Consider the following 23594-nt stretch of genomic DNA (forward strand, 5'->3'; position numbering starts at 1 on the left):
CTCACCCCATCCTTACACCACCTCACCTCATCCTTATTTTATCTCACCTCATCCTTACTTCATTTCACCTCATTCTTACTTCATTTCACCTCACCCTTACTTTATCTCACTTCATCCTTACTTCACCTCACCTCACCCTTACTCCACCTCACCTCATCCTTACTTCACCTCACCTCACCTTTACTTCATCTTACCTCATCCTTACTTCACTTCACCCCATCCTTACACCACCTCACCTCATCCTTACTTTATCTCACCTCATCCTTACTTCATTTCACCTCATTCTTACCTCATTCTTACCTCATTTCACCTCACCCTTACTTCATCTCACTTCATCCTTACTTCATCCTTACTTCACCTCACCGCATCCTTACTTCACCTCAGCTCACCTTTACTTCATCTTACCCCATCCTTACTTCATCTCACCTCATTCTTACTTCATTTCACCTCACCCTTACTTCATCTCACTTCATCCTTACTTCATCTTACCTCATCCTTACTTCATCTCACCTCATCCTTACTTCATCTCACCTCATCCTTACTTCCTTTTTACCTCATTCTTACTTCATTTCACCTCACCCTTACTTCATCTCACTTCATCCTTACTTCACCTCACCGCATCCTTACTTCACCTCAGCTCACCTTTACTTTATCTTACCCCATCCTTACTTCAACTCACCTCATTCTTACTTCATTTCACCTCACCCTTACTTCATCTCACTTCATCCTTACTTCATCTTACCTCATCCTTACTTCATCTCACCTCATCCTTACTTCATCTCACCTAACCCTTACTTCACCTCACTTCATCCTTACTTCATATTACCTCATCCTTGCTTCATCTCACCTCATCCTTACTTCATCTCACCTCATCCTTACTTCATCTCACCTCATTCTTACTTCATCTCACCTCATTCTTACTTCATCTCACCTCATCCGTACTCCATCTCAACTCACCCTTACTTCATCTCAAATCATCCTTACTTCAACTCACCTCACTCTTACTTCATCTCACCTCATTCTTACTTCATCTGACCTCATCCGTACTTCGTCTCACCTCACTCTTACTTCACCTCACCTCATCCGTACTTTATCTCACCTCACCCTTACTTCATCTCACTTCATCCTTTCTTCATATTACCTCATCCTTGCTTCATCTCACCTCATCCTTACTTCATCTCACTTCATCCTTACTTCACCTCACCGCATCCTTACTTCACCTCAGCTCACCTTTACTTCATCTTACCCCATCCTTACTTCATCTCACCTCATTCTTACTTCATTTCACCTCACCCTTACTTCATCTCACTTCATCCTTACTTCATCTTACCTCATCCTTACTTTATCTCACCTCATCCTTACTTCATCTCACCTAATTCTTACTTCATCTCACCTCACCCTTACTTCACCTCACCTCATCCTTACTTCACCTCACCTCATCCTTACTTCACCTCACCTCATCCTTACTTCATCTCACCTCATCCTTACTTCATCTCACCTCATCCGTACTTTATCTCACCTCACCCTTACTTCATCTCACTTCATCCTTACTTCATCTCACTTCATCCTTACTTCACCTCATCGCATCCTTACTTCACCTCAGCTCACCTTTACTTCATCTTACCCCATCCTTACTTCATCTTTCCTCATTCTTACTTCATTTCACCTCACCCTTACTTCATCTCACTTCATCCTTACTTCATCTTACCTCATCCTTACTTCATCTCTCCTCATCCTTACTTCATCTCACCTAATTCTTACTTCATCTCACCTCACCCTTACTTCCCCTCACCTCATTCTTACTTCACCTCACCTCATCCTTACTTCACCTCACCTCATCCTTACTTCATCTCACCTCATCCTTACTTCATCTCACCTCATTCTTACTTCATCTCACCTCATCCGTACTTCATCTCAACTCACCCTTTCTTCATCTCATATCATCCTTACTTCAACTCACCTCACCCTTACTTCATCTCCCCTCATTCTTACTTCATCTGACCTCATCCGTACTTCATCTCACCTCATTCTTACTTCATTTCACCTCACCCTTACTTCATCTCACTTCATCCTTACTTCATCTTACCTCATCCTTACTTCATCTCACCTCATCCTTACTTCATCTCACCTAATTCTTACTTCATCTCACCTCACCCTTACTTCACCTCACCTCATCCTTACTTCACCTCACCTCATCCTTACTTCACCTCACCTCATCCTTACTTCATCTCACCTCATCCTTACTTCATCTCACCTCATTCTTACTTTATCTCACCTAATCCGTACTTCATCTCAACTCACCCTTACTTCATCTCATATCATCCTTACTTCAACTCACCTCACCCTTACTTCATCTGGCCTCATTCTTACTTCATCTGACCTCATCCGTACTTCATCTCACCTCAATCTTACTTCATCTCACCTCATCCGTACTTTATCTCACCTCACCCTTACTTCATCTCACTTCATCCTTACTTCATCTCACCTAATTCTTACTTCATCTCACCTCACCCTTACTTCACCTCACCTCATTCTTACTTCACCTCACCTCATTCTTACTTCACCTCACCTCATCCTTACTTCACCTCACCTCATCCTTACTTCATCTCACCTCATCCTTACTTCATCTCACCTCATTCTTACTTTATCTCACCTCATCCGTACTTCATCTCAACTCACCCTTTCTTCATCTCATATCATCCTTACTTCAACTCACCTCACCCTTACTTCATCTCCCCTCATTCTTACTTCATCTGACCTCATCCGTACTTCATCTCACCTCATTCTTACTTCATTTCACCTCACCCTTACTTCATCTCACTTCATCCTTACTTCATCTTACCTCATCCTTACTTTATCTCACCTCATCCTTACTTCATCTCACCTAATTCTTACTTCATCTCACCTCACCCTTACTTCACTTCACCTCATCCTTACTTCACCTCACCTCATCCTTACTTCACCTCACCTCATCCTTACTTCATCTCACCTCATCCTTACTTCATCTCACCTCATTCTTACTTTATCTCACCTAATCCGTACTTCATCTCAACTCACCCTTACTTCATCTCATATCATCCTTACTTCAACTCACCTCACCCTTACTTCATCTGACCTCATTCTTACTTCATCTGACCTCATCCGTACTTCATCTCACCTCAATCTTACTTCATCTCACCTCATCCGTACTTTATCTCACCTCACCCTTACTTCGTCTCACTTCATCCTTACTTCATCTCACTTCATCCTTACTTCACCTCATCGCATCCTTACTTCACCTCAGCTCACCTTTACTTCATCTTACCCCATCCTTACTTCATCTTACCTCATTCTTACTTCATTTCACCTCACCCTTACTTCATCTCACTTCATCCTTACTTCATCTTACCTCATCCTTACTTCATCTCTCCTCATCCTTACTTCATCTCACCTAATTCTTACTTCATCTCACCTCACCCTTACTTCACCTCACCTCATTCTTACTTCACCTCACCTCATCCTTACTTCACCTCACCTCATCCTTACTTCATCTCACCTCATCCTTACTTCATCTCACCTCATTCTTACTTCATCTCACCTCATCCGTACTTCATCTCAACTCACCCTTTCTTCATCTCATATCATCCTTACTTCAACTCACCTCACCCTTACTTCATCTCCCCTCATTCTTACTTCATCTGACCTCATCCGTACTTCATCTCACCTCATTCTTCCTAATCTCACCTCATCCGTACTTTATCTCACCTCACCCTTACCTCATCTCACCTCATTCTTACTTCATCTCACCTCATCCGTACTTCATCTCAACTCATTCTTACTTCATCTCACCTCATTCGTACTTTATCTCAACCCACCCTTACTTTATCTCACCTCATTTTAGACGACAACATCACATAGGAAGAAAGATAAACACGGCTAAGAGCATCTTGGCATTCTCATGATCATTCAAATAAAGGATTTTTTTTAAAAGGAAAAAAAATACGTGGATGTATATCCGTTTATTATCTATTATAGTATTTTGCGGCTTTTAATACCCTATTATTTTGCTTTAAAGCAAAGCATTGTAGCCCAAAAGAGAGAAAAACTAAGCTTTGAATGCTTAAGAGCGCCAGACCCCAAAAAACTACATAATCACATTCAATCAGTTCTGTATTTCGATCACATGATAACCAAACTTTAAAGCCAATTTTTGTGTCGATAATTAACATAAATTGCTATCATCATGTATTAGCACACAAATGAAGGCTCTTGTTTGAGTATATTTAAAATAATTAAACTTGTATTTGCGTCTTAAACCAAAACATTTTTACTGTATTTACATGCCTGACATCCAGAAGCCGATATCACTAATTGCTTCGCTTCATGATCTTTTCGCACACAGAAAAGCCGACAATAGAACAGATATTTACTAAAAAGACATAACCGGGAAAGCGTTTTCAGCCATAAGGCCGCTTAGTAAACTATTAGGTGGGTAGCAAATTTAACGAGTTTGCCAGTTACAGAGATTGTTTCACGTTTTTAATCTCTTATACCTAAGTTTGATTTTATTAATGCAGTTTTTTCGTTACATAAACCTGATTTTGATAATAATAAAAAATAAACAAGCTACCTAATGACAAAAATTATAATGTTTAGTCAAAGCCTGGGTTTCGGCCGATTATTGTTATGCATTTTGACAGTTTCTTCAGAAAAAGAAAAACCCGATGATGTTTTATAAATATGACGATTTATATTTTATTGGAAACATGAACGAATATAGATTGAAAATGCTAAGAGTATAAAACAAAATCCTGTAACAGAGAGCAGGTATTATTTAATACATTATAACATGTCTCCATTTCTGCTCCAAAAGTAAAGATACTTATCCTTATCCAACGCCGCCGACTTAGAGCAATGTTATTTACTGTATACGCAAAGAAAATATGATATCTGGAGGAAATTAAAGCTTGTGTAAAGCCCATTGATTGACGTCATACCGAACCTTTAAACACAGACGCATGTACGCTAGCAAACTCACGCAGATTTTCCATCTTGAACGTTAACTTTATCGTGAAACTTCACTCGAAAGTGTGAAATGTAAAGAGAGCTGTCTCTTCTTTGATGCCTACATCAAGGGAATCCTAATCACCGGAACTTTGTATAATACCTTCGAACTCACCCAAGCAGGTGTCACTAGAATAGAGAGGTTCTAATGCACAGGCTCGCCTCACTATTATCATAGAGCTCCGTGGTTGAATAACTGATCAAAAGGTTAGTCAATATCAAGTAGCATGCGGCGAGTTTGTCTGGTCATCATTCTCGGATGCTTTATTCTGCGAGTTCGTGCGAATCAGACGCAGTTATCTACGCCTAAGCTAGCGACCATCCCTATAATTATCACCTCTCCTGGAAACCATAAAGATGAGGAGAAGGAAAAGGCTGCAATAGTGAGCTGCGTGATTCTTCTGGGTTCAATAGCAGGCCTTGGTTTGCTTGGCATCATCGTGAAACACTTGTGCCTTGAGAATGATAATACTAGGGTTGTCACGAGTGTTGCTGGCAGAGAGGGAAAGAACGGATTCAAGCGACCTCCGGAAGGAATGGACGGGTACGAAGAGGTCTCCTCCGATTCACAGCGAGACACTATGTCTGTACAAGAAGGGGTGTTTTTGCCGAGCACATTAGTGTGACTTGCAGTTACTTATCATGTCTGGTTCTCACTTGAGAGCGAGCGCTACGCAAGTATTATTTTACGATTCTCGCAAACGCAAGGTAACGCGAATGATTGATTCTCTTAAGCTTGTGTTTTGGACCGATCCTCACTTTTCTTGAGCTTGTGAGAACCAGCCTTTAAAATAAACTTTGAACTGGCAAATAGTTGAATGAAACAATGGACGTTGGGTACAACGCCAGTGAGCATTGTTTCCACTTCCATTGCTTCTACCAAATATGTTCATAAATTTTTCACAATATTCGCCGCTATTATGTTTTCCCATCGTCCACCGAAGTGTCGAGCCCCGCTAGATTGGCGTTTCTGAACCCAGTTCACACAACGCCTGATTTAATCATCAACCAGAGGAAACAGGATTCTAGGAGAAGTCAAAACAAGGCAGAGAAGTAGATGTCTCATTGAAGAACCTTTAAATGTTGCGGGAACTTGTTTGCTTTATAAAGAGCATCATTTAGGATCAAGCAATACAAGATTATGCCCAAGGCAATGATTGTTAGCGTCGACTAACTAAATGGTAGACATGGATGCAAATATTAGCAACTTAATCCTACCGGAAGTACACAGACTTAGTCTCAGTTAAACGCTGTCGTGGTATATATTATTAACAGGATTCGTTTTATTTTTTTTCCGCGAGAGTCCACAATTGTAACTGGAATCCCTTTCGACTTTGCAACAATCCTTTCACTTATTATTGTCTTATCGCATCTGAAATCGCTTTAAATTGGCATTCGTGATAAAAAAAGTATATTTTAAACCCACTTCCGAAATTGAAATACCTCTATATGGGGTAAACAATGCTAAATCCAAGATAAGAATTCAAGTATCCCTTATTTATCACGTAGTTAAGTATCGCGTATCGTCGAGTATTTTCTGAGAAATATAGATCGTTTTTCTTAGGCCTTAGAACTTGTAAAATCAGCAGTTACACTAAAACACTTCAGATTGGTTGAAACGGTGAAGCAATTGTAATAATGTATAAAATATGATCGATTTATTGAGAACCGTCGAGTTACTGAGAAAATTTAGCGTATTTTCTTTGTTCATACAACTCAACAAGCAGCGGCTATGGCAAGTCTTATTGGTTAACAAGGTAAAACAATTGTCATTGAGTGGTCTTTTATGACGAACAAACACAACATCAAAATAATTAAAGTTAACATCAAAATGGCTACACGAGCTAACAAATATCCGTATACGTTCATACTCTTTTTTGTTGAAGATTACTATATTATAATTATTCAAAAAAGCAGCTCAGAGTAAGGACTACGCAGCCTAAATGCATGCTGGCTTGTAAAAAAATTTATTTGATAATACAAGAAATTTGATTGGCCAAGACACAACATTATCATGTTACACTTAAAAATTCGTAAAATCGCATAAAATAAATATCGATAAATAACACACAAACTATCATTCTTACTTTCAATTATTTGTATTAAATACACTTATTGTATGTTTGTATTCATCTGGCCATTATGTATTCACAGTTTCGTGAAGTTTTAAAGTCACGTGATTACCTCTCGGCTGCCTAGCAAGAGCCTCTCACAGGTCCATGGGATACCAAGAGAGCTTTTCCTTTTATTTTCTGTCTGTTTACTTTTCCAAGGATTTGAGCCAGCACTCAAGCTTTGTAACCTGGTCCTGTACAGCGGACTTGCTCGTACCACCCTCAGCAGTGTACTGCTCCACGCTGTTCCCATAATTCCATACTGCCTTCACGTTTTCCTCGAAAAGAGTACTGTAAAAGGTCATACTAAATTTAAGCAACTCAGCAGACATTTCGTAAGCAAACAGCTGTACTTATGGACAACTTTATAAGCGCCCTGTTCCTACTTTACAAATAAACCTTGTATTCATAACACATAATTTGACTGTTCTTCATATAATCTACTTCTTAGGTTTTGGTTACAATTCGCAACCAGCGAATAAACGGTTTTAGATCACGTGGAAACAGAGTTACATGGTGCAACGTCACAACACTGCTATGCGCATGTGCAAACGGCCCAGCAACATTTTTCAAAATAACACAGCATCATGTAACACGTCGGCAAAGCTTAGAAGCCCAGCAATGCATTGTGGTCTGTTTTCAACAATGCTTTTGTTGTTTACTACCAATATACTTAAAAAAATAATTGTTATAGTCAGCGTAGTTATTTCAAAAGAGCCGCAAATATATATGGGTCAGTTTACTTGACTTGGAGTCAATCGCATGGATGCCCAAGAGCCCGCAGTGATGCGTCAGATACTTATTCAACTTGCTTCAAGTCATGCGCAGTTATATGCGTGCCCCATAAGTCTGCAGTGATGGGTCAGTTTATTTACCTGACTTGCTTCAAGTCATGCGCAGTTATATGCGTGCCCCATAAGTCTGCAGTGATGGGTCAGTTTATTTACCCGACTTGCTGTAAGTCATGCGCAGTTATATGCGTGCCCCATAAGTCTGCAGTGATGGGTCAGTTCATTTACCCGACTTGCTGTAAGTCATGCGCAGTTATATGCGTGCCCCATAAGTCTGCAGTGATGGGTCAGTTTATTTAACTGACTTGCTTCAAGTCATGCGCAGTTATATGCGTGGCCCATAAGTCTGCAGTGATGGGTCAGTTTGTTTACCTGACTTGCTGTAAGTCATGCGCAGTAAGCTCATTAAGAGCACATCCTTTTTGTTCGGCGAGGTGGACAGCGGAACCAGAGAGAGCATGCGCCTCACGGAACGGGACCTGTAACAACATTTCATATACTTCAGATCTTATTCGCCATTCTAACGTTGCGAAGAAGACTGGGTAGATTGATAAGCGAACAGCATGCTTGTACGATTTGTTAATTCAACATGGCGTCGTACACATGTTGATTTAATTATGAATGAAAGTTAGAAAATGGTAGATCTGGGCAATTTTGCTCCCGGGATATCTTTGTAAGTTAATTTCACATCATCAAAGGGTTAAAATCATATCCATGAAAACCAGTCCTAAGTACCAACAAAATTGTCCAATAAAAAAAGCATTTTTTAATTGATTAACTGTGCTCTGTATCTAAGTCTAAGTTAACAAATACACCCTGAATAAAACAAAAATTACGATTACCCCTTTCCTGACGAGGTAGTAAGCAAGGTCCGTGGCGAGCATGTCAGGGCTAAGGCAGGATAACATCCGCTCTGAGTCAATCTAGTAAAACAAAACCATTTCGTGAGATCTCGACGATTAATACGTTACTCTAACGAAAGAAAATCGTGAGGTTATTATGTCTTAAATTAGAAAACGGATTAACAGCCTTGAGTTTTTGCTTTCAATACACAAACAATAAAAGGAGAATGGCGAGGCAACATTATGTTACGAAGCTAGTTTTAGTTATTTGTAGAACATAGAGTAAGCATTGTAGTCTCGTCTGCAAATATGTTTTTGTAGGAAACTCCCCTACGTCAGCTCTATCATATTAATCAATATTTGTGAAAGGCTCAGCTCAGAGGAATCCCTACTGTACTCCAAAATGTTTCTTCCCAGCTGTCCCAAAGATTTTAATCTACCACACCCTCAGCAAACAGGACTTAATCAGCCAAATCACACCCCGAGCCGAGCCCCCTGCACGCTTTGTGTAAATCACTTTACTCATCACTTCAATCACTACTTCACACTTATTCTCAAGGAAAGCAGTGCCATCAAAGATCCTATAGTACTTGGTACCTCTCGTAACAATAATTTCGTAACTTGCAGCATCCCTCTCGATATGTCGTTCACGTCAAATGTTGGCTTCTGGTGATTGTTGCTAACACGTCTATCGCATCTTGCATAAGTCCTCGCAATCATTTGCATGTGCTAAGTAATGGCTTTTTGTCTTACCGTGATTGTTGCTATAACGCCGGTCGCATCTTGCATAAGTCCTCGTAATCATTTGCATGTGCTAAGTAATGGCTTTTTGTCTTACCGTGATTGTTGCTATAACGCCTGTCGCAACTTGCAAAAGTCCTCGTAATGTGTCGCACACGTCAAACAATGGCTCTTTGTCTTCCTGCAAACAGGCGGAATCATAAGCTCACGATATCTCTGTATTAGTTTTATACAACTATTTTTATTTTTCGTCATTCGATGTCTTGAAAATTCTCTGACGGCCGCCATTCTGTCTACCAGCAAAATACCAAAGTCTGAAAAAGCTTCCATTTCCATCGGCTGATTTAGGGAACCTATTGCGATATTTTCGATTGAATTTGGAAAATTCAGTATCAAACTTTGTTTTAGATGAATATTTCGAGATTTCTTCACAAAATCTGTCTTTCCAACATTGGATGGAAACGATGACAGTGTGGTTGACTAGGGCTCGTGAATGTGCAAAAATATAAACAGACCTGCAGATCCTTGTTGTATGTACTCGGCAAGCCCTGCAGCAAAACGAAAATACGTCAGGATTTCAAACATCGGGACCCTGTACAGAAGGCCAAATATGGTGGTGTCAGCGAGGCCGTAGTATAATACTTAACAGTAAGCCTTTGAAGAGAAAAAAAATCTGCAATGACAATGGTATATTCCATCTATTAGTGGGAAAGTTAGAAGTACCTTCAATGTCATCAAAAATCCAGAACACTGAAAAAAAGAAAACACAATGTGATCAACAAGCCCTCACAAAATTCGTAGTAGTATAGAGGGATCTGGAATTAAGCCTATTTTTTTAGGTGACGTTAAGTCCGTTTGAACATGAAGATGGAGACGAAAATGAAGATGGCGCTGATTGGCTGGAAAAGAAGTGGGTCTGCTTCTGAATTAAAGAAAAACGAAGTGGCGTTCAATCAAACTGATACTAGCTTTATGTTTGCATGCTTTACGACTTCTATTATGCAGAGAGAGAGAGAGAGAGAGAGAGAGAGAGAGAGAGAGAGAGAGAGAGAGAGAGAGAGAGAGAGAGAGAGAGAGAGAGAGAGAGAGAGAGAGAGAGAGAGAGAGAGAGAGAGAGGCGAGAGAGAGAGAGAGAGAGAGAGAGAGAGAGAGAGAGAGAGAGAGAGAGAGAGAGAGAGAGAGAGAGAGAGAGAGAGAGAGAGAGAGAGAGAGAGAGAGAGAGAGAGAGAGAGAGAGAGAGAGAGAGAGAGAGAGAGCTGTTATCAATTCGATATAACAGCCGAATTGCTGTTCGTTGTGGCCGATTTGTAAATAAGGTGTGATTCGTCGAAGTACCGCTCTAATCCTAGTATTAAAAAATTATTAAAATTATTAAAATATGGCACGATATCGAAGAAACCTTAAATGGTGGAAGGTTAAGTTGTGCGAATGTTCTTGGTCTTACTCTTCCAAATATCCTGCCGGCTTTGCCTCGTATCAGCTCCAGACTGTCTGCATTCTTCTTCTGAGGCATCAGGCTACTACCAGTGCTATAAAACAACCGCAAGCAAATACTAGGTTACCTCCTGGTCACGGTGTTGCTATGGGTTGGTGTACAGATCGTCGGAAGCAAAATTAATGAGCATAACACGCGCATGCGCATCCACCTTACCAAAAGCTTGTCGGCTGGTAAGATATAGCAGTAACATGAATCTTGAATGCATGTACCTGTAGGCGTCTGAGAGCTTGACAAATCCAAATTCTTGAGTGCTGTAAAGTAACAAGTCTTCAGCCCAGCGACTGCCGTAGAAACAAAAACAAAAATTAGTGTCGTTAAAAATTTTCCATAGATGATAAACGAAGCCCCTGGGTACCTTAAATGAGTGGCAAGAAGTGACCCCCAGAATAGGAACTCTGCGATATAGTCTCGGTCACTGACCGCATCTAAGCTATTACCAGTAACATCACTGAAACCAAGTTCTGAAAAAAAGAATGCTTTTTTAATATATACCATAATCATGCATTTCACGGCTACCATCAATTCCAATACTTGTAGCTCCAACATCGCCATCGCAACATTAATACTACCACCGCCTTCAACACTGCCGCAAGCCTTGATATCCCCATGGCAACCACAAACAACGCAACAACCATTAACACCTTCACAGACACCACCACCGTTTCCAACACAACCAGCAACATTTGATGTGTCATGCCTTTTTTCCACATTACTATTGCCACCACCATCAAGGGACTTTAAGCAACGACGACGGCGACTGTAGGGAGAACGCGATTCCCAAAAAAGCTTTCATGCTTTGCGCTCAATTCTAAACTAGTTTTGATAAAATTCACTCGTTTATGTATTCCCAAAAAATAAAGTAAAGCCTAAAATCCTATTTCTAGCATAGCGAACAAGGGTAGTCTAGTTTTCAGCGCACACGTTCCCGTCCTCGCTACACCATGAAACTCGGAGTTTTCACGTTGTCTAAACGGCTGAAATGTATCAGACAGAATCCATTTCAGAGTATATTTCACGTGTGTCTCTTCAAATTCTCAATTGTTTTCTGCCGTCGCCGTTTGCGTTGCCGTTGTCTCTGCTTAAAGTCCCTCATCATCAATACAGCCAACACCGCCATAAAAACACCATCTCGAACATCGCCATTGATTCCACTACCATCACAATCAAACCCACCGTTAAATGGTGCCTACGCTGACATAGTGACATTACGGCAGCAATGACTCAAAACATGACACTGACATTTTCACCTCAATCGTCGGCATTACCATTGGTATTGGTGTATGGTGTGAATAACTTCTCTACAAGTCATTATCTTAGTATTGCACAATGACACAACATTAGCAAACAAGAAAAACGTTTTAAGAGGCTAAAATGTACCTTGGGCAAGAAACCTCCTATCAACCCCAAACGGGTTACCAGCTAACGCTCCGCTGCAATAAACCAAAAAATTCAGAGAGATCACATTAAAATGAGGCCTTAAATGGGAATTGCAAGAAAGAAAACTTACCTTCCTAGGGGAAGAACATTCACTCGTTCTGTGAGTTCGTCTAATCTCTCAACATCTCGTTTCAATGACCAAGCATAACTGAAAAAAAAAAAGAAACAAAACATTTGCAAAATGAAATAAAATATCACGCGCATACACAGGGGGTGAACAGGGTGCAGCAATAAAATGGTTAATTTCTTATTGAAGGATAACCAAATACTATCTTTTTTACAATTATTATACCTATGGCTGCGCAAGCTTAGGTTGGAGAATGCACAATTCGCCATAGAAAGTAATATTTATCCGCATGTCTACAAATCTTGGTTCAACATTCATTGTTAAGGTACTCTACCTTAGCAGCCAGTGGCTCCACCGGATAGGCTGTGCCCTCTGCAACAACAGAAAATCAAAAGTTGAAGCTACTTCGAGAGCTTGACTGACTGTAAAACTTAGGTGTTGTCACCGCTTTGTGATTCTAACAGTCAAATCAAGATATAGCCAATGCAGCAAAAATAGGTTTCAGCACCATGGAATATTAGTGATATGCACCTGTAGATGAGTGTAGCCTGGCAGAAGTACCTCAATCTCACTGGAAGCAACACAACAGGAGCAGTTAGTATGATATTCAATGTTCATGTCCCAGGCAAGGTATAAGAAACACATATTAATGGATGTGATGCTTTATTTCTAAAGAGTGTGTTTCTTAAATATGCAAGTATGCAAGGAGCCAAACTCCTTCCCCTATAAAGTGCAACACATTCAAAAGAGGTGCTTATTTGGGGAAAGGCACCACTGAGGTGGTGTATATTTAAGTATTTATGGTAAACCAGAGGAAGATCTCTCTTGGAACAGATCGCAACTAAAAGAGTGATCATAGCCAAATAATTCAAACTTCAATCAAATTCAAATCCGCTTTCATAATTTAAAAGCTTACATATTCTTCTTTTTGCTTGATCTAAGGCCAGGACTATTAAAAGGAATATTACACATATCTAAGCTAGTTGTGGATGACTAAAAGTTATAAGAACTAGAAGAGAGGTAGGGTATTAGGGAGAGCATTGTCTCTAAGTTGTACCTTGAAGCTCGTTTGACAATCACATCTATAAATTCTGTAAGTAATTTCCTTTGAACTTGGATCTCCCCACGCAACCAAAGCCTAGAAGAAAAATGAGATGTTTTATCTTCAGAATCCATTAGACAGTCATCAGTTAAAATATTGAACATTGAAAGATCAAAGTATAAAATAACTCTCACTAACCGAGCATCAACTTGAGCCTGTAAAAAAGGCACAAAGAAACATTAACGTGTTTGAATTGATCTTTACAACTTATTCCAAAGCCATTTTGGCAATTGGGCGAATCTGCTTTTATACCACAGAAACTTAAGATTCTAAAAGGGTGGGAAGGGGATTGGATTTATTCTGGATTTTTCTATCTAGGAAACCTCCACACATTACTGTGGACAAACTAGGCATTAAATCTGGCATTACCTGATCATTTCTACTTCTTCCGGTATGAAGTTTCCCAGCAACTGACCCGACAAGTTCCTGAAAGTTAGTGTTATCTTTAAAACAAAGAGTCCACTTTCTTAAACTCATAGTAATTGGGGATGAAAATAGATCAAGCCTAAAAAAATGCAAGTGTATGCATTTATGCATATAATTTTTTAGCTTCACTAAACAAACACAGATATGTTGTTTCTCACAAAATGAATCTAATGCATGCCTAATGACTTTAATGATTTGTTTTCCAGGACATTCTCATTAGTAATCACACCTTCAGTCTTCTCTCATTAGCAGTGTGGATGTCCTCATCACCGCAAATAACTTGAAACTTGCAACTCTGCCATTCCTCCCTTATCTGGTAAATTTCAAGATTCAATAATTTCTTCCAATTTTGAAGTTTTAGTCAGAGGCCTAGTGCTACCTGAGCCCCTTTGATCATCTGCTTCAGGCAAAAAAAAGGACATAGTCCAGGCCGTAATGCACTTAAAGGATATTTTGTCCCAGGCACCCAACATAGCTATAACCCTGTATTTACCCCATACCCCCACTACATAGCAAAACCCTGTATTTACCCCCTACTCCCACTGCATGGCTATAACAATGTATTTACCCCCACCCCCTTTACATAGCTATAACCCTGTATTTAGCCCCTACCCCACTACATAGCAAAACCCTGTAATTACCCCCTCCCCCACTACATAGCAAAACCCTGTATTTCCCCCCTCCCCCACTACATAGCTATAACACTGTATTTACCCCCTACCCCACTACATAGCTTGAACCCTGTATTTACCCCCTCCGCCCCCTACATAGCAAAACCCTGTATTTACCCCCTACCCACTACATAACTTCAACCCTGAATTTACCCCCTACCCCCACTTCATAGCTATTACCCTGTATTTACCCCCTACCCCCACTACATAGCAAAACCCTGTATTTACCCCCTCCCCCACTACATAGCAAAACCCAGTATTTACCCCCTCCCCCACTACATAGCAAAACCCTGTATTTACCCCCTCCCCCACTACATAGCTATAACACTGTATTTACCCCCTACCCCACTACATAGCAAAACCCTGTAATTACCCCCTCCCCCACTACATAGCTATAACCCTATATTTACAACCCTCCCCCACTACATAGCAAAACCCTGTATTTACCCCCTCCCCCACTGCATGGCTATAACCATATATTTACCCCCACCCCCACTACGTAGCTATAATCCTGTATTTACCCCTACCACACTACATAGCAATAACCCGGCATTTACCCCCTACCTTCTGTATTCCATCAAGAATCTGTTTCATCTCAGCAGCTGTCACAAGGCCAACTTTCTCTATTGCCTTCACATATGCTTCACTTCCCTATGAGTGGAAAAAATGATAAAAATAATAAATAAGTCATTTCATTTAAATCATTCACATGAATACAGAGATTCATTAATCCGCTGCATACTTTCAAATCTTCTTTCCACATTCGCTTATCAAAACTGATAGAAGCATTGAATGCTTCCATGACAGAGTCTGTCCCACCAGTGAATCGGCCGCCCCATAGCTTGGAGCCCTAGAAGGAATAAATAAGTTAATTAAAAAATCACACCAAAATCTAAAGAAATTGCTGGTTTCTACCCCAAAAAGATCCTTTAAATATTATAATTGCCAATAGAAAGAGCTAATCCAATAATCAGACAGGGGGTATTATTTAAAAAAAAAAACATTTCCTTTATAACTTTATACATCCTTTCAGTAAAAATAAACATCTTTAAAGACCTATATTAGTCATTATTATATGATAATGTATTTTTTGTTTTACGTCTTGAATTCCATTCAAAATTAACCCTAGCAGCGGGCATTCATTTGTTGGACACCCAAAGCAAACACCCCTAAAACCACAACAAACTAAAGCGATATTGGAAGAACCGGCTCTATAAAGAATATTAGAAAAAATGCAAACCGCAAAAGAAAAAAAGTTGTCCCTTTAAGAAGATAAATGCAGACTAGCACTTTCAGAAGAGTACTGAGAATACACGTGGGTTTACTGGTAACACGTCTTCCACAATCAAAACCAAAGATAGTTCTTCGTACAGACATCTTCACACCATATCTTACAGAAGCTATATGAAACAGGGACAACTTATCAGAAAAAAATGTACGATATAAAAAATGAGAAAAAATGTAAGTTATATAAAAAGTCTCATTCATACATAAGTTACGAGCGATGGACATCGATTGACAGTAAGCTTATCGGAATGATAGATTCGATTTACTTATATGGTGATTATGTACCTAGACATTTTCAAGTACTACATGAAAGTCATTCTATTGCTTTCGTCAAAACTTACCTCTTTGCTGCTCATGTTCTAGAAATCCGCTGTTGATCTCTGATCGACCGATCGCCAAAGGATGATGTATGTTTTTTTTTTTTTTTTTTTTAAAGCGAGCAAGCGATCCGTCAGCGGCATGTGGCCGCGAAAAGCTGGCACTAGAAACTTTTCAAGATGGCGGACGACGTGAGGTGGATGGAGGTTGCTATAAAAATGGTAAGATCTCGCCCAGAAATACTAAGTGGACTTAAGAATGGATCAGGCGCAAACACTAGGCCACCCATTAGTGTTCACTGGATGACTTCTGCCTTACCTACTTTCAGATCACACAAATGATATTTTTTTAATTTTTCGTTACGAAGTATTGCACTTTTGTACCACAACCAACCACAGAGAAAGGTAGCACACTTTCGTCACTCGGCTGCCGTAAAAACTGAAGTAATTCGCTTCTAGCTCACTCGGAATTCAATATTTTGGCAACATTCCCTCACAACTCATACTTCCATATCTAAATTCTATCCGCTCCGAAATCAAACATTCGCTACCCTCATCAGATTATGCTTATGACCGTCTCACTTGATACAGCCTTGAACGGTCCCGAAAAACTACCTCCCGTACCCTCATTCTCTCTCTTATGTACTAGGGGAAACAGAACAATGTAACTCTCAAAATGCAAGCCCAAATGGCTTCAAACTTCACCCAGACCACATTTAAGACTCCACCGTCAGGTCAGAATATTTTTGAGAGTTTTACGATTTTATTTCGTAGTAAAGTGAACAGCTTATTTCAATCCCATATGTTTACTGTAAACGTGAACCACTATAATTTATTCAAACACACAGTGAGCTTGGGGTACCTGTGCCACAACGAAGGTGATTTTTGTGTATCTTTTTTGTGGGAAGGGGGGGGGGGGGGGGGGGAGAGTATGGTTGTAGGGAGTATATGGGAGTCATTGGATGTTTCCTTCTCCCTCATTCTTGGTTGAAAGTTTTTCACTTCAAGTGACAATTTAAGAACCCATTGTCATTCCTGTTCTTATCTATCAGGCAGAAGAGGCTCTTGGAGTAGGTGAAGTCCCTGTTGGCTGCATAATGGTCTACAACAACAACATCATAGGAAAGGGAAGAAACGAGGTGAATGAGACCAAGAATGCTACTCGCCATGCTGAACTGGTTGCTATAGATGAAGTCAGAGACTGGTGCATACAGAATCACAAGGACACTGACCACGTCTTTGGGAATATCACATTGTATGTTACTGTTGAACCCTGTATCATGTGTACAGCAGCCTTACGCTATGTGAATATCCCTAAAGTTGTTTACGGCTGTAAGAATGAAAGATTTGGTGGGTGTGGGTCGATACTGGCTGTTCACACAGAGTATGGCGCAGGTGATTCTGACAAGGCTGGAGCAAATCCTGAACTACCTCCATTTAAGTGTATATCTGGAATATTTGCTGATAAAGCAGTAGAGCTCCTGAAGGAATTTTACAAAGGGGAAAATCCTAATGCACCAAACCCTAAAATCAAAATAAACAAGGGTAAAAGAGGCTGTGAGACCTGAAGATTATATTATACAGAAAACTCGAATTAGTTTATCTATTTTTATGTAGGGCTTATTGGAGAGGGGCTTCATAGAGAGGATGGGGCTCATAATAAAATTTTTTAAATATTGGTAATTTGGTTCATTCAGATTTCTTTATTTGTGAAGCTTTGGATACTGAACTATTTTCAGACCCAAAAGTAAAAATCTCAGAGTTGCAATTAGACAAAACTTGAAAGCAGAAGAATATCTGAATTAATAAAAGACTCTCAATCTATTTACAAAAGTCCATTCTCTATATAATACATTAAAATATTTACTTCTATTACCCAAGAAGTGTTATAAAATTTCCTGAGCCTGGGGTTCCATAAGCTCCTTCCTGAGTTTGTCTTTTAGCAGTTGTGCCCGCCTCTTGTTCAATTCAAGCCTATTCTCCAAGGCTTGCATCAGCGGCCCACATATTACCTCTGTCAACTGACAAATGGCTTTGGTAAAGACTAGAAGGGAAAGAGAAAATTATATTTGAATTATGGATATCCACATGCCAATGTAATTTTCAAATGGGTGTGACAAGAAAGTTTGACTTGCAGCCAAATTATAATAATAATAATAATAATAATAATAATAATAATAATAATAATAATAATAATAATAATAATAATAATAATAATAATAATAGTAATAATAATAATAATGATAATGATAATGATAATGATAATGATAATAGTAATAGTAATAATAATAATAATAATAATAATAATAATAATAACAAAACAACAATAATAAAACTCCTACTATACAATCCATTTTTCCAGCTTTTTAGGCCTTGACAATTGATTCAAGAGTAAACGTTTATTTTACAAATTTAATGTGTCATCTACCTGTTTCATTATAAACAGAGGTGATGACATCAACAGAACTGAAATTTAAACAAGACATTAACAGATTAGCAAGCCTACATGCTAAAAAATAAATCACCTGTTAAGGTAGGGGTGGGAAAGGGGGTAGAGGGTGAAATGCTTTTCTGCAGCCATCTCCCAAACCCCCTCCCCACCCCCTCACACACACATCAGTCTTTTCGAGAACAGCCATTGTTATGCATCATCCTGATCAAGAACTATCGTCACTCACTTTTTTACTTTATTAAAGGCTTCCTCTTCTTCCTAAAAGTAAAAAACAAACAAATGAAAATTAACAAATCTCCAATACCATTAAAATTAGAGTTTTTGTGATTCGAATAAATGGAAAGACTTTAACAAGCTTCACTTTTAATTCAGAGTGGGGAAGGCATGTCAATTTAAAATATTTTTATCACGCTTGGTGTATGTATAAAAAAAAATATGTAGAAGACGAGAAGTACCTTACCAAGTTCAACTTGTTTGGAGGGCCAAAATAAATGTGGGCTCTGACACAAAACATGTAATTCACTGTCTTTACAAGTAAACATTGCAGATTTAGGATTAAAACTTTAGAACCAACCTTGGCTAAGATTTCTGGTAACCCAATCAGTGTTTGCAAATTTGCTTCTGAGAAAGATGAGCATTGGACAATTTCCATATCTACTTCGGCTCGCTTATACCTTCAATAAAAAAGAAAACCTGCATCAGTCTTGAAGGTAAACTGGCAGCTACCTTAAATAAGGAGGTCCCAGTCTTTAAACTGTTGTTTTTCTCTGGGAGCTTTAAGTTTTTCTGCCTCCAAAAAGACCAAGAGTTACATTTTTAAACTGGGTCCCATTGTTTGACAGGAGTTGCATGGCAGTAGTTCAGCCTTCTCACATGCCCTTGATTCACCCATGTTATGCTGTATCTAAACCCTTAGGTAGTTAGACAGGAGTTGCATGGCAGTAGCCTTCTCACATGCCCTTGATTCACAGTTATACACAGTTATTCACAGTTATAACAAAATCACTTACTGTGGAGGACCATTGTTTTTGTTACAATCCACTGACTGGAAACATGTGATGGTCAGACTTCCAGTCTAGTGTGAGAAAATCCAAATAAAAGCATTATTCAAGGCCCATGTAAAGAGATAAATAAATGACCAAACAAACAAACCTATATAAATAAAAAAATAAATGATGGGAATGTTATACATACATGATTTGGTTCATCGTTAAAACAGGAGAAAATCACCCCCACAAAACCTTCATCCATGACTTGGTACATCGCTTGGGTGGCCAAATCTAACACACAAATTAAACATTGATTACAGGAGGGGCCCAAATATGATTATGCATGGTAAAATAAAGCATTCATTAAGCAATCAGGTTGAAATGGCTACATTGGATAAAAAAAACTTACAATAATGGCTACATTGGATAAAAACACCCACAGTAATGTCTAAAATATTGGTTTCTCCAAAAATATTGGTTGCAGTGAAAATCCAAGGCTGGTAACTGAAAATACTATATCTCTAATTTGGATTGGCAGAAAATCCTGAGGATTTTGTTATAATAACTTATCTCACTTCAGCTTCGCTGTCGTACTTAGGTACCTACCAACATGTGATGGCCAGACGGTTATGTGCGGATGGGAATGATACCATCCTACGACTCGCATGGGTCTCTTCTTTGGTGTGAGTAAACCTAATCTGTAGCTACAATTAAGGAAAAAACAAAACAGGGAATAGAAAACCTTATTACAAATAATCTACAACCATCAGCCAAGGAAACTTTACTGGTATAAACTCCTCATAACAAGGTGTCACTGTATGTATTAGTGCATTAGCTCTCAAAACAAGCTCTTAGAAAGATATTGTCAACACAATTCTCTTGATGGAGACAAAGTACAAAGGATATTTCCGCTTGTGTAGAAGCATCTGAAAGCTGCTCCGGTGATATTTCCACCCTGTCCTTTCTCTTGTCCAGTCTTTGTAGCATAATAACTGAGTACACATGGGCGATCCCATCCTCTGCCTATGAATAACATGATAATGTAGTATTATGACCAAGTGTACACACGGGCTTTTCAATCCCCTGCCTTTGAACAACAAGATGTCCTTTAATGTTATTTGTTTATGTTGTTATTATCAAGACTTTCAACTTGACACTCGCTTTTCAGATAGTGTACAACGTTACCTCGCCTATCATGAGTCCCATAACTTCTTCTCTCTCAGTAGAGAGCGCGTGTGTCAGACAAACCATCAAAGCATCTCCTTCGAGCTTTACCGAGGAAACCGCCATCTTGGCTACACCACAGGAAACCCAAAATCGCCACAGGGAAACGCTGGGGGAGTAAATTTCTGCTGCGCGTTATCCCCCTTAACTTCTTAGGCAGCTCTATTTCTATATCCAAAAAAATCTTTAATTAACCACTGTAAAATTATTATTTTTTTATCATTTCGGCTTATAAGATCAACCACAGGGGACCCGAGAGGGAAGTGCGCTTCTTAGTTTTTGGGCGCCCTGTGGTACTGTTTGAGGTTGGGAACTAGTGATCAAGAGCAAAATGGCGGCCGGACAAGTAGCGAAAAAGGCGGCAGATAAAGACAAATTGTCTCCCGAAACTATCCTACAGCTGTTTAACCAGCTAAGGCAAGAATACACGAACATTATAACGAAAGTTCACGAGTTGGAGATGGATCAAAGCGAGCACAGGTTAGAAAAACGTCACCCTAGTCGAAACACATGTTCTTGCTTCTTGATTATCAACTCACTTGGTATGACTTATTGCTAAACAGCAAATAGTTGACAAGCTTCGTGGTCTGTGCTTTGGCTAGTTTAGGTTTTTTTTGTTAAGTTTTAAGCTTTGCTAGGCTAGGGATGGGATTGTCTGTTAGGGGGTGAGGTAGTAGAACACATTATTGGAGTTGATCTTAGGCGTTGTCAAGGACCTGTTCTACTGTGTAGTGGTTCGATTTGGCGACCAATATAACTTAGAGCATCATACACATACCAAGCAAGTTAAGTCTTGGAGGAGAACGTCTTGGTGGTGAAGGGGGAGCATGGGTGAATACAAGGGGGGGGGGGGGGATGGGTGGATATCCACCACCCTTTTTCATAAAAAAAGTAATTGGTCTCTTTGATTGACATAAAATAAAAATAAAGTTTCAGACTTATGGATCCTCTAATCCAGCCCCCAACACCTCCCGCTAATGAGATTCTTGATTCCCTTCGGAGGAGAGACTGGATAAAACTTTTCTTTCACATTTCCATGTGCTTTGTCCTCGTAGTATTGTGATAGAAGCCCTAAAGGAGGTTGATGCATCACGCAAATGCTTCCGAATGATTGGTGGAGTTCTGGTCGAGAGGACAGTTGGAGATGTACTACCCGCACTAGACAATAACAGAAGTCAGGTAAAGGAGACAAGATGTTAGAATGGTTGGTTTATTGACCACTGCCATTTATTGATTTTAACCATTGTTTGTTTTTGTTGACAAAATTGATCATGATAAACAGAAATATCCATTGACAGAGAAAGGTTTTTTTTATTTCGAAATTCCAGTCTTTATTGTGATATTCAACATATATTTTTACATTAATATATAAAGATACATAAATAAGATAAAATAACAACAACAAAAAACATAATACCATTTGATAGAGAAAGTTATATGCAATATAATCAGGCAACTCATGTTTAATTTGACTATCCTTAAGCTGTTTTGACTGTCCTTATCTTTATATACATTGAATCCAAGAACCTTTTTGATCAGCATAAAATATGTAACTTACCATTTCAGCTTGGTGCAGTGATTGACAGACTAAAGCAACAACTTGTCGCCAAGGAGAAAGAGATGACATTGTTTAAAGAGAAGCATAATCTAAGAGTAAAGGGTGAAGAGAGGGATGGTCCAGCTTCACAGAGCACAGATAAAGCTAGCTCAGGAGTATTAGTACCAGGCCCTTCTTCAGCCTAGAACTATGGATAGAACCAAGCCTATAGAATTCAAGAAGTGCTATCTACGAGTGTCACAGAGTTCTCCTGATTGAATTGAGATCTCCATTCAAAATCAGGCTAGAATTGTATAGAATCCCGCACTAGAGCATTTTTCAAATTGAAACACCAGGAAAATAAAAATTTCTTGTTTGCTGGTTGGGGTTGACATCTTTGTTGCTGGCAAGATTTCCAAACAGAAATAAAGACTGATTCTCACCTTTAGGCTATAAAGGTGAACACAGTCCTCAGAAAATAATCTGAAAAACTGTGTGTAACTTAGGCTGGGCTCAAATATTGTATTATCTGTGAGCTGTACTCAATGAAAATGCATAGAACAAGTCAATTGTCTTATCTTTATTTGCTAGGAATATGGCTCACGGATGATACAACACATCTTAGCCTAGTAATGTGGAATAAGGGATTCCTTTCATTTTTATCTGGTGCTTGAGTTTGTAGTTTTTTGTTGTGTTACTTTTTTTGCAAAGCTTGCTTTCATATTTAGTGAATTTTCTGCATCAATGTGGCAATATATAAGTATTATTTATACCATAGTGTGGTAAACCGTCTAGTTTGTGTCCAAGTTCCCTTGCTTTTCTTTGGGTTCCCTGTGACTGGGGTCGAGAGGCTTAAGTGTTTGGAGAAGTGTCCTTTTCAATGCCCAACAATTTGATACCCTGCTACAGGTTCAACTGTATATGTATTTCTCCTGGTCTGGCAGATTGCTCTTTTGATTTTTGCCTTTCAGCCAAGGGTGGCCCCTTATTATTATCCTTGTAGATCCTCAGCAAGGGATTTTGAAACCACTCTATGACCAGATTGCTTGGGACTTC

General features: G+C 39.3%; 4 protein-coding genes across 6 annotated transcripts; 2 read left to right on the top strand and 2 right to left on the bottom strand.

Moving 5' to 3' along the window:
• Positions 1-36: 36 nt before the first annotated feature.
• LOC5506618 (argininosuccinate lyase) lies at positions 37-16486 on the bottom strand. 3 transcript variants are annotated; one of them, XM_048733076.1, is made up of 21 exons: positions 16361-16486; positions 15475-15582; positions 15297-15383; positions 14291-14374; positions 14005-14061; positions 13774-13790; positions 13591-13671; positions 13065-13104; positions 12868-12905; positions 12537-12614; positions 12407-12459; positions 11385-11490; positions 11239-11310; positions 10976-11060; positions 10255-10281; positions 10047-10079; positions 9629-9712; positions 8791-8871; positions 8321-8427; positions 2570-7448; positions 37-2485 (listed from the first exon to the last, which is right to left on the bottom strand). In XM_048733076.1, the coding sequence occupies exons 1-20, from the start codon at positions 16373-16375 to the stop codon at positions 7304-7306; spliced, it is 1398 nt and encodes a 465-aa protein (XP_048589033.1). In that variant the 5' UTR covers positions 16376-16486; the 3' UTR covers positions 37-2485; positions 2570-7303. The 3 variants fall into 3 exon arrangements, with proteins under 3 accessions (XP_048589033.1, XP_048589032.1, XP_048589031.1); XM_048733075.1 differs by having other exon boundaries at positions 37-531; positions 3431-7448; positions 10931-11060; XM_048733074.1 differs by having other exon boundaries at positions 37-2354; positions 2586-7448; positions 10931-11060.
• LOC116614241 (tRNA-specific adenosine deaminase 2) lies at positions 16442-18160 on the top strand. Its single transcript, XM_032375014.2, has 2 exons — positions 16442-16558; positions 17389-18160. The coding sequence occupies exons 1-2, from the start codon at positions 16517-16519 to the stop codon at positions 17902-17904; spliced, it is 558 nt and encodes a 185-aa protein (XP_032230905.2). The 5' UTR covers positions 16442-16516; the 3' UTR covers positions 17905-18160.
• LOC5506613 (lys-63-specific deubiquitinase BRCC36) lies at positions 18020-21109 on the bottom strand. The gene is made up of 9 exons (XM_048733077.1): positions 20963-21109; positions 20684-20800; positions 20384-20477; positions 19983-20068; positions 19799-19863; positions 19363-19462; positions 19015-19046; positions 18765-18802; positions 18020-18380 (listed from the first exon to the last, which is right to left on the bottom strand). Exons 1-9 carry the CDS (start codon positions 21065-21067, stop codon positions 18223-18225), a joined length of 795 nt encoding a protein of 264 aa, XP_048589034.1. The 5' UTR covers positions 21068-21109; the 3' UTR covers positions 18020-18222.
• A 191-nt stretch (positions 21110-21300) lies between these two features.
• LOC116614240 (prefoldin subunit 2) lies at positions 21301-22921 on the top strand. Its single transcript, XM_048733078.1, has 3 exons — positions 21301-21481; positions 22057-22180; positions 22568-22921. Exons 1-3 carry the CDS (start codon positions 21333-21335, stop codon positions 22742-22744), a joined length of 450 nt encoding a protein of 149 aa, XP_048589035.1. The 5' UTR covers positions 21301-21332; the 3' UTR covers positions 22745-22921.
• Positions 22922-23594: the final 673 nt, after the last annotated feature.

This window comes from Nematostella vectensis, chromosome 9 (genome assembly GCF_932526225.1).
Source record: "Nematostella vectensis chromosome 9, jaNemVect1.1, whole genome shotgun sequence".
Classification (NCBI taxonomy): Eukaryota; Metazoa; Cnidaria; class Anthozoa; order Actiniaria; family Edwardsiidae; genus Nematostella; species Nematostella vectensis.

Excerpts from the sequence above, each read along its gene's own strand:
- LOC5506618 (XM_048733075.1), bottom strand. Across the intron at positions 10,282-10,930 it reads TTAACCTTCCACCATTTAAG|TGTTCTGGATTTTTGATGAC; the intron begins GTTTCTTCGATA and ends TCTTTTTTTCAG. Across the intron at positions 8,428-8,790 it reads ACTACCTCGTCAGGAAAGGG|GTCCCGTTCCGTGAGGCGCA; the intron begins GTAATCGTAATT and ends ATGTTGTTACAG.
- LOC116614241 (XM_032375014.2), top strand. The coding sequence starts at position 16,517 with ATGGCGGACGACGTGAGGTGGATGGAGGTTGCTATAAAAATG. Across the intron at positions 16,559-17,388 it reads TGGAGGTTGCTATAAAAATG|GCAGAAGAGGCTCTTGGAGT; the intron begins GTAAGATCTCGC and ends CTTATCTATCAG.
- LOC5506613 (XM_048733077.1), bottom strand. The coding sequence starts at position 21,067 with ATGGCGGTTTCCTCGGTAAAGCTCGAAGGAGATGCTTTGATGGTTTGT. Across the intron at positions 20,478-20,683 it reads ATGCTTCTACACAAGCGGAA|AGATTAGGTTTACTCACACC; the intron begins ATATCCTTTGTA and ends AATTGTAGCTAC. Across the intron at positions 19,463-19,798 it reads AAAAACAATGGTCCTCCACA|GTATAAGCGAGCCGAAGTAG; the intron begins GTAAGTGATTTT and ends TTTTTATTGAAG.
- LOC116614240 (XM_048733078.1), top strand. The coding sequence starts at position 21,333 with ATGGCGGCCGGACAAGTAGCGAAAAAGGCGGCAGATAAAGACAAATTG. Across the intron at positions 21,482-22,056 it reads ATGGATCAAAGCGAGCACAG|TATTGTGATAGAAGCCCTAA; the intron begins GTTAGAAAAACG and ends TTGTCCTCGTAG. Across the intron at positions 22,181-22,567 it reads TAGACAATAACAGAAGTCAG|CTTGGTGCAGTGATTGACAG; the intron begins GTAAAGGAGACA and ends TTACCATTTCAG.